The sequence below is a fragment of the Pan troglodytes genome, chromosome 15 (assembly GCF_028858775.2).
Source record: "Pan troglodytes isolate AG18354 chromosome 15, NHGRI_mPanTro3-v2.0_pri, whole genome shotgun sequence".
In the NCBI taxonomy this organism is placed as follows: domain Eukaryota; kingdom Metazoa; phylum Chordata; class Mammalia; order Primates; family Hominidae; genus Pan; species Pan troglodytes.
In genome coordinates, this window is record NC_072413.2 from 101,353,051 (window position 1) to 101,362,938 (window position 9,888).

Sequence of the window (9,888 nt, forward strand, 5' to 3'; positions counted from 1 at the left end):
CGCCACCAGGGCCACTCCGGGTATCGCGAGACCCAAGGGCTGCGCCGCGAAGACCTCTGGGAAAGGCGGGGGAGGGGAGAGGAAGGAAGCGGGGCCGGGGCTGGAGGCGGGCCGAGGCCGCGAGTGGAGCCTCAGGAAGCAGAAGGGGCGCGGCAAGATGCGATTGACGTCGCAAGCGAACCAATGACGAGCGAGCTGTGGCAGGCCTCCAGCCAATGGGCAGTGAGGCCTGACGCGGGGGGCGGACGCTGGGGCCGAGGGTAGCTTGAGCGCGGCGGCGGCGTTGTTCAGTCAGAGCGAGAACATTCCAGAGGTGAGTCCGGTGGAGGGGCGGCCCCCGGCCCGGTGCTTCCCGCCCCCTCGACCCCTCGGGCCGCTGGCTGGCGGGGAAGGCGCACTCCCCGACCGCCCACGGCTCACGGCGCCGTCTCTCCGCGCCAGGTCGCCCAGCTCCGGCGCTGACGGGTGTGGACCGCGGACGTCGCTGGGACAGCCCCTCCCCGCTGCTCGGCGGCGGCACCTGGCCCGGCCGCTCCTCGCTGCGCTTCGCCTCCGCCTCCTCGGACTCGGACTCGGGTTTATATCGCGCCTCACTTCATCCCAGTCCCGGGCGAGCAGCGTTGGGTTTATGTCTTTATTTGACGAAAACGGTGAGTCGCGGGCGCGGCGGGCCAGGAGATGGCGGCCGCACAAGATGGCGGCGGCCGCCGCGTGACCCCGCCGCGGCGTGTGGCGCAGTTTGGGCGGACGGCGGGCGGGCGCGGGCCCGGGTACCGGCCGCCCCCTCCCCGCGCGCTCCCCGGCCCGGCCTCGCCCCCTCCCCGGCCTGGCGGGAGCGCGCCGCGCGTGCCCGCCGCTCGGGCTGACTCAGGCTTCAGCTGCTGCATTTGTGAGTCATCGCGCGCTCCGGGGCGGGGGCGGCCCGATCCCGGCACCCCTCGGCCGTGTGTCGCTTCCCGGCTGTGCACCCTCCGGGGCCGCCGGCTCTCGGGGGACGCGCTGGGGATGGGGCCAGACGCCCCGGTCGCGCGCCGCCCTCCTTGGCGGAGCTGCCGGGTTCGCCAGCCCCCGCGGAAACGCCTCGGAGCGCGGTAGCCATGGGGACCAGGGCGAAGGTTAACCGAGTGTTTGAATAGCGAGGAAAAGGGAGGCCGGGGCGAGCCTGGCGTTCGCTCGCGCTCTCTTGCTTAATGGCCCTTCTGGGCGAGCGCTGCGTTTAAGGAAGTGCTGCTTTGAAGTAAGCCATGGTTGCCGAAGCAACAACTAGTTGTAGAGAACAGTTCCCTAGTTTCCCCTTAAAAATGAAGACGAACGGGGGTGTGCCTGAGAAGTTTGCTTATCCGGGCGGGGTGGGCGGCGGAGAGGGCTGGGTTCGTTCTTCAGCACTTCCAGGATGGCCGCAGAGGCAAACCTGCTGATTGCCCTCGGTCTGATGGAATCTCACGGCGGCTGAGGCAGCACAGCTTGTGTTTTCTTGTCAGGCATTTCCCTACCAGAGTCACAGTTTAGTCGAAATGGAGGCCTTTTTATGTTCCCGCAGATTGTACTGTGTTACATGAGAATGGCTGTTTGCATGTGATCTCAGATGCTTTTTAAGGTGGAATTAAGCGGAAGCATAACTAGGATGTAAAAGGAGGCGTTTCCATCCAGCGATGGTGTTAAACCTGGGGGGATTTTTGTGTGTTCTTTCCCTTTTTCTTTCAGAGCTGTTGCGCAGCCATTGGTACCTGTATTGGGGAAACATAGCATACAAGCAAGAAGCTTACAGCCTCAGTGGCGAAAATTTTTTCATGTCAGAGACCGAGAACTCTTGCAGTCGTTTATGTCATCCCTTCTTCTCCAGACAGAAGATACCAAAAAGTTGCAATCAAAGATCTCTTCATCTTATTGATAAAGTCACTAATAAGCCAAAATGTCTGTCAACGTCAACCGCAGCGTGTCAGACCAGTTCTATCGCTACAAGATGCCCCGTCTGATTGCCAAGGTAATAAACTGCTCTTCAATTTAGTTGATAGCTCTTTTTGTAGAATTTTGAAGTTTGCATTTGTCAGGGGAAACTGCACAACTAAAATTCTTATTTCCTTTAGGTTGAGGGCAAAGGCAATGGAATCAAGACAGTTATAGTCAACATGGTTGACGTTGCAAAGGCGCTTAATCGGCCTCCAACGTGTAAGTAAAGCTTGGAAAAGTCCATAAAGGGCATATTATGGATAGAGTCTTCCAAGTCTTTGAGCTGCAAAACTTGTTCTAATTGTGTGCTAGCTAATTACCTTACAAGTTGTGAGGAACCGTGGTTTATTGGTTGCCATGAGTTTACAAAACTACCAGGGGAACGCATTTAAAGAGTGGATGGCTGGGCGCGATGGCTCACACCTGTAACCCCCAGCACTTTGGAAGGCTGAGGCAAGTGGATCACGAGGTCAGGAGTTCTAGACCAGCCTAGCCAACATAGTGAAATCCTGAGTCTACTACTAATACAGAAATTAGCCAGGCGTGGTGGCATGCACTTGTAGTCCCAGCTACTTGTGAGGCTGAAGGGGGAGAATCGCTTGAACCCCGGAAACGGAGGTTGCAGTGAGCTGAGACCGCGCCGTTGCACTCCAGCCTGGGTGACAGAGTGAGACTCTGTCTCAAAAAAAAAAAAAAAAGTGGCGTTCGTACAAATGTGACTGAGTAGCCAGAGATCTAGTTAACTGTAATGATCCAAACTCCTTTTTCATTCAAATAGATCCCACCAAATATTTTGGTTGTGAGCTGGGAGCACAGACCCAGTTTGATGTTAAGAATGACCGTTACATTGTCAATGGATCTCATGAGGCGAATAAGCTGCAAGACATGTTGGATGGATTCATTAAAAAATTTGTTCTCTGTCCTGAATGTGAGAATCCTGAAACAGATTTGGTAAGTGCTTTTGTGGTTGTCGAAAGAAAAAGCCATATACCTGCTTCTGTGATACCGCTAAGTCACCTTCCTGAGAAGGCAGAGCAAATGTAATTTTAAATCAAACACAAAACTCCAGTTTTCGAGATATTTCCATTCTTTTTTTTAAAGTAGGTCACTGTGTGAAAAAAGTTTGCATGTGAAGCTGTCTGTGGTTTAGATGTCCTCTGATTAGATATTTTCATGTTATATTATGGATAACATTTGTTATTTTTTTGGCAGCATGTCAATCCAAAGAAGCAAACAATAGGTAATTCTTGTAAAGCCTGTGGCTATCGAGGCATGCTTGACACACATCATAAACTCTGCACATTCATTCTCAAAAACCCACCTGGTGAGTCTTCCATGATGAACTCCTAAGATCCTAAGAGAAGTGACTAACTGTTGGGAACAAAATAGAAGGTTTTTTTGTAATAGGAATGTAAGGGAGACTGGGCACGGTGGCTCATGCTTGTATTCCCCGCATTTTGGGAGGCCAGGGCGGGCACATCACTTGAGGCCAGGAGTTCAAGACCAGCCTGGCCAACATAGTGAAACCCGTCTACTAAAAACACAAAAATTAGCTTAGCATGGTGGTGTGCTCCTGTAATCCCAGCTACTCCGGTAACTGAGGCATGAGCGTCGCTTGAACCTTGGAGGCAGAGGTTGCACTGAGCTGAGATCGTGCCACTGCACTCCAGCTTGGGCAACAGCGACTCTGTCTCAAAAAAACAATATAAGGAACCTTTTAGTCCTTGTACTATATTTTATCAAATCTAAGACATCTTTCAAAAGTGTATTGTTAATTACCATTAAAGGTGAAAAATAGGCTGCCAATTAAACTGTGCCATATCAATTAAGACGTTATCTGAGGATAGATGAAGTAATGACTAAAATTCTGCTGGAAACCCAGCAAAGGTTCTTTTACTGGCATTGTTTGGTAAAGAGGGCCCCCTTCGTTAAACTTGAGTATTGCAAGCAACACTCTGTGGCAGATGATCAAAACTGTCTGACACAATTTGAGCTTGCTATAGCAAGAAAGTCTAACCTATTCCGGTGTTCTCTCTCCCATGAGACAAGCCGTTATATAGACTTAAACAGTGTTCCACCTGTTGGCTAAAGCTGGGTTGAGTTAATGACTTTGTTCATGAGGGATGACAGGGATCCTTAGGGCCACCTCTCCCTAGTGGAGGCATCATCACTTCATCTTACTCTTTCTTAGCAGTTACAATACCCCTAATATTTTGTGTCACTCCATGCTTAGACTAACATTCTTACGTATGAAATACATGATGAATTTGATCTGTGAAGCCTCTTAGGTAGCATTGTGTGTGCTGTGTGGTTTTTCTGAGGGGATCCATAGGAAAATAAGGGCAGGGTTTTAAACGTTAATGATGGGCAATGAGGTAATGTAAGTTATGGGGTTAAATTTTTATTTTCCTTTTTTTCTGTAGAGAATAGTGACAGTGGTACAGGAAAGAAAGAAAAAGAAAAGAAAAACAGAAAGGGCAAAGACAAGGAAAATGGCTCCGTATCCAGCAGTGAGACACCACCACCACCACCACCACCAAATGAAATTAATCCTCCTCCACATACAATGGTGAGTGCAGGGTTGATGGCCTAGTGGGCACTAAAGTTGTGTAAAGTATATGGCATTTGGTTGAGGTGGGTGGAAGTGTTGAAACTAGCCTTCAGTGTGTAATACACTAATATTTTGGATTCCAAGTACTGTTTGTTGTTTGAATTAAGGTGAACCCAATTTTGGATGGAGATGGACTTGATGCCATTAACTTGGCAAAATCTGAACCTTTTTGTTGTTTTTAGGGCCTTTGATCAAGTAGCTCTGTTTTCATAAACAGGAAGAAGAGGAGGATGATGACTGGGGAGAAGATACAACTGAGGAAGCTCAAAGGCGTCGAATGGATGAAATCAGTGACCATGCAAAAGTCCTGACACTCAGTGATGATTTGGAAAGAACAATTGAGGAGAGGGTCAATATCCTCTTTGATTTTGTTAAGGTAAAACGTTTGCTTGGTCTGTAAATCAGCTTCAACCCAGCCTTGTTTGTGCCTTTAGATATAGGATACTTTAGCAGTGTAATTAGGATTACTCTAATGCACGACTTTTTAGAACTCTTGTTCATTTAAATATTTTTTGCGCGTGATTCCAGGCACTATGTGTCACAACTGCCAAATTAGGCAGGAAAAATATGTCCATCAGAGCAGGGACTGGCTGGTGTCTTGAGCCTGGCAAAGTGTGCCTCCATTGCACTGAATTGTTTTCCTTTTCTTTGCAGAAAAAGAAAGAAGAGGGTGTTATTGATTCATCTGACAAAGAAATCGTTGCTGAAGCAGAAAGACTGGATGTAAAAGCCATGGGCCCTCTTGTTCTAACTGAAGTTCTTTTTAATGAGAAGATCAGAGAACAGATTAAGAAATACAGGCGCCATTTCCTACGAGTAAGCAAAGTGCTCTGGATTCATAAATGAGACTACAGCTGTGTGGCTTTCGAGATGGTCATTTTAACCACTCTTGCTTGTCCTGTCATGCTTGAAAGTGGGGAAATTGACCCACCTTACAAGCCTCTGAGTATCTGAAAGTGCCGTACCTAGGCCCTTACAAAGTAATAGGGATGTTTATGCATTGACCTTTTTGAACCACTATGGTATGGACCATGCACTTGCAGACACTCTTATTTGGGTAATAGAGTTGTCAACTTAGAACACATAAAAAAGCTTGTTAACACCAAGGTGTCTATTTGCAGTTTTGTCACAACAACAAAAAAGCTCAACGGTACCTTCTTCATGGTTTGGAGTGTGTGGTAGCAATGCATCAAGCTCAGCTTATCTCCAAGATTCCACATATCTTGAAGGAGATGTACGATGCAGACCTTTTAGAAGAAGAGGTCATCATCAGCTGGTCAGAAAAGGTGGGGAATACATAGGTGGGCTCTTAAAGTTCACAAGTTTTGGGGGATTTTTTTGGTTGGTTGATTGTTTTTGGAGACGGAGTCTCATTCTGTTGTCCAGGCAGGAGTACAGTGGTATGATCTCAGCTCCCTGAAACCTCCACGTCCCGGCTTCAAGTGATTCTCCTGCCTCAGCCTCCCAAGTAGCTGGGATTACAGGCACCTGCGATCATGCCCAGCTAATTTTTGTATTTTTAGTAGATGGGGTTTTACCATGTTGGCCAGGTTGGTCTCGAACACCTGACCTCAGGTGATCCACTGGCCTCCCAAAGTGCTGAGGTTACAGGTGTGAGCTCCTGCGCCCAGCCGTTCACAAGTATTGAGACGGCTTTGAGATGAAGAAAAAATGTCTTAATATCTATAGCTAAAGTTCAGTGCCTGTCCTATAGATTGTGATTCACATCATGTCAGCTTTGTAGTCATAACAGACTGCTGAGACTAATGTGTTCACTGAGTACCTTGATTCTGTTTGAGGATTCAGACTTGTTAGGACCCAGTCCCCTCAGCTCAGTAAGGGGGATTGTATAAATAATCAAAAGTTGTTAAAATTCCTCAACTAAGAGACTTGTACTCACATTTTTTAGGCCTCTAAGAAATATGTCTCCAAAGAACTTGCCAAAGAGATTCGTGTCAAAGCAGAACCATTTATAAAATGGTTGAAGGAGGCAGAGGAAGAATCTTCTGGTGGCGAAGAAGAAGATGAAGATGAGAACATTGAGGTAAACATTGGGGGAGGAGGGTATTGGATACAGTGCTGGCATGGGTGTTTGAGATTTAAAAAGGTTTGCGAGGAGTGATATAATGGCAGTTTGGGGTAATTTCAGGTTTAGAATTTAAGATGCAATGAAATACAGCCTCTCAATAATTTGGAAAACAATAGAAAGGGTGATGGAAACTGTTCCTACTCCTACACATTATAGTCTATAAAAAACTTTAAAAATGCCCTTAGACCGGAGCCTGTGTAAGAGAACTTGCAGTGTTTGCATAACAGAGCTGTTCCGTGAAGAAGAAATAGCTGCATCTAGGCAGTTTCCTCCTCTGTGACCACAATTTACATTGATTTGTTTTATAAACAGATGTATCAGCTTATGTTGAATAAAATCATTCCTCTTAACAGGTGGTGTATTCGAAGACTGCCAGTGTACCGAAAGTTGAGACTGTAAAGTCAGACAACAAGGATGACGACATCGATATTGATGCCATTTAAAGGGATGGATGCAACCTAGCTTAACAGTATAATGCTGCAAATTTTCCTCCATTATCAGCCAGAAGTGCAACATGTATGTGCAAAAGCTAAAATGGCTTAACATCATGCTACACTTTACACTAAAAATCTATTACTGTGAGTGGTCTGTTATTAAGCCCAATGAGACATCTAGGGAGTCCATACACATCAGTGAGCAGATGTAGTTTGCTTATTTATAGCATGTTTCTTTTTGAAAAACTAGTGGTGGACACATTTGGATCACATTTATACAGTTATAAAAATAAAGGTTTGATTTTGGTCGTTCTTCAGATGTTTGGCTCTGAATGACTTAAGCTGAAGTAACTGGCTCCTTACTTTAAATGTTCTGCCATCATTTCACCTGATGAGCATTCTTGGAGCCTGCCAGATATTGTTAGGTCCTGGGGCTGCAAAGAGGTCCTCAACAGGATGTAAAGCAAACTTAATTGTCATTAATTTGTTCAGCCCATTAAGAAAGTACTAAAGTTTTATCTCTGTAGTTCCTCAAATTGGCATCTGGTAATGTACATTGTGAGGTAGACTGATAATCAAATGACAGTGCAACATCTTACCAAGAAGTAAATATGAGCTCAGTGTCCTATAAATAATGTAAGAGCAGGATTTGAAACTTGGAGAGCTGTTTTCTCATTTCATGTACACTTGCCCCAAATTGTAGTCTTTGAAGTCGTGTGCATTGCACGTTGGATGAGCCAGGGAAATTATTACATTAACAAGCATTTTGTGTGTACGTAGTAGTTACTTTGTACTGAGAGAACTTGCTTTGGGGTGCAATTAAACAAACTGATTTTATTTGGGAGAAACAGGGAAGGGTGCACTTAACTAGCAACCTAAGCATGATTTTTCAGCTTTTGCCCTTAGGGTTTAAATTACAATTCCAAAATGTTAGACATACTGTATTTTTTTGTTCAGTGTGGCTTTAATTTTCCCTTCTTGCAGTTTGTTCTGTAATGCCTTTTACATTTGGACACATAGTTTATGCTTTTTAGATTTTGGTTGCTTTCTTGCCAAAATAAGTGTTAACTGTGTTTCAAACTTGATTTTCTTTCTTTTTTCTTTTCTTTTTTTTCTTCCAGAATGTCTTATTTAAAAAGAAAGCTAAAAGTATACTTCTAAGTCAGAGCCTCTATTTTGGTGTAAGACTTGGGATATTTTTTACTTCACATTGAATATAGCCAGGCACCCAAGAAGTCTGATGGCCACCTGAGTGCAGGTGACAAGGACCTGACAGCCCATGCAGGGCTTTAGATTTGGACACACAAGAGTTGATAACTTCCTCATGAACTCCTTGCCTGATCTAAACTCATATTATGGGTTCTGACTGTGTTTGAGTAATCATCTTCAAGGTTAAACCTCTTGGCAGTTACCCTTTTCACAAAGTGCACAGTGGGAATCGAGAATCGATAGGGTTAATTTTGGAGCAGTGGCTTATACCATTCACCTGTTTTTTTGTGATTATTTCACAGATAATGAGACCTTAATAACAAATAGGCGTAAAAAAATTTTCACATTGAAATGATAGAAACATTTGATGTAATAAAACTTGGTTGGCTTGATATTTTAAGGAATTGAAACCTAGCAATCTTACTGGAGAGACAAGAATTGGTCTCCAGCTGCCTTTGATAGATTCGGGTGCAAGTGGAGCAGGAGCCATATACCTGGAGGGAATGTGCTTTGTCACACCAAAGAGGATTTTTTTTTCTTCAAACTTGTATGTTGCCTAGGTTTCAAATTCTTTGCCGCAAGGCTGATCTGCTTTCATTAACTGGAATTCTGTAGGAGATACAGGTGACCTAAGCTAAGTTGCACTCAGCATACTCAGTGTCAAGCTAATGAGGTTCTGTTATAAAGGTTCTACTTTTAATCTGAGGGAAAACATGTTCAGGGCTTCTAGAACACTAAAAAATTTGGCTTAAACCAGTGTTCAGTCTGGTGCCAAACTTCCAATGGAATACAAATTCACATAATCTGAACTTTGTTCACAGGTTATCCTAATAGAGTAATTCTTCACTTTGCTCTATTGAACTGTCTTAAGGATTTGTTTAAACAGCTAAGTTACTTGATTAAAATAATAAAATTGTATTTTGTCTCTGCTTTAATATTAAAGTTAACAAGTTTTCATTTTATAATGAGATCAAAGCATTGGAATCTGCCCTGTTTTGTAGCCGTTGCTTTGGATTTGTGTTGAATGTATCCTGCAGTTACACTTGCCAGCCCCACTCACAAAAGTTGTTCATTTCATTGGGTCACTGGCTTTATTTGCTAGTCTTGTCTGTGAACTGAGAATCTGCCTCAGTTTTATTACTTGAAATCTTGGCAGGTACTTAATAGGGAACATACAACTATGTAACTGAATAATTGTATATATCTCTAGTTAAGAATGAGGGAATGGGGAGGTTTGCTTTCTAAACAAGTGCATTCTGAAATTGACTCAAAAATTTTTAGTGTGGGTCCTAAAGTTTAGAGATGGGCAAGGAGGTCTCTAATCCACCGCTTCCCACTTGAGAAGGGAGGGGTATCAAAATTGAGCCCCAAGCTGTTTGTTCAGTGTACCAAGCACTGACTTTATGCCTTTGGCCTGGAGATGGCAGAAGTGAAAGCTGGCCATCTGCAAGAAGCAGATAAGTGAGTTTGAACCTTTTGCATTTTGTTTACTCAGTCAGTCCTCATCGTGGTCCTGAGGCATAGGTACTGTTGTACCAAGGTCACTTATCTAACAAAATAACCAACCCTTCATGTATTTTAAATTTGACAAGTCT

The 9,888-nt window shown here is 44.8% G+C and overlaps 1 protein-coding gene and 1 non-coding gene across 3 annotated transcripts; both read left to right on the forward strand.

The window, feature by feature from the left end:
- The first annotated feature begins 441 nt into the window (after window positions 1-441).
- EIF5 (eukaryotic translation initiation factor 5) lies at window positions 442-9,228 on the forward strand. Of its 2 annotated transcripts, none has more exons than XM_016926765.4 (11): window positions 442-650; window positions 1,705-1,984; window positions 2,088-2,169; window positions 2,729-2,901; window positions 3,163-3,274; window positions 4,374-4,519; window positions 4,779-4,937; window positions 5,216-5,377; window positions 5,683-5,847; window positions 6,471-6,605; window positions 7,004-9,228. In XM_016926765.4, the coding sequence occupies exons 2-11, from the start codon at window positions 1,913-1,915 to the stop codon at window positions 7,091-7,093; spliced, it is 1,296 nt and encodes a 431-aa protein (XP_016782254.3). In that variant the 5' UTR covers window positions 442-650; window positions 1,705-1,912; the 3' UTR covers window positions 7,094-9,228. The 2 variants fall into 2 exon arrangements, with proteins under 2 accessions (XP_016782254.3, XP_016782256.3); XM_016926767.4 differs by lacking the exon at window positions 442-650 and adding an exon at window positions 884-1,237.
- On the forward strand, window positions 3,896-4,021 carry LOC112205484 (small nucleolar RNA SNORA28). Its single transcript, XR_002939436.1, has one exon. It is a non-coding gene; the product is annotated as a small nucleolar RNA SNORA28 (small nucleolar RNA).
- Window positions 9,229-9,888: the final 660 nt, after the last annotated feature.

Excerpts from the sequence above, each read along its gene's own strand:
- EIF5 (XM_016926765.4), top strand. The coding sequence starts at position 1,913 with ATGTCTGTCAACGTCAACCGCAGCGTGTCAGACCAGTTCTATCGCTAC. Across the intron at positions 1,985-2,087 it reads TGCCCCGTCTGATTGCCAAG|GTTGAGGGCAAAGGCAATGG; the intron begins GTAATAAACTGC and ends TATTTCCTTTAG. Across the intron at positions 3,275-4,373 it reads CATTCTCAAAAACCCACCTG|AGAATAGTGACAGTGGTACA; the intron begins GTGAGTCTTCCA and ends TTTTTTCTGTAG.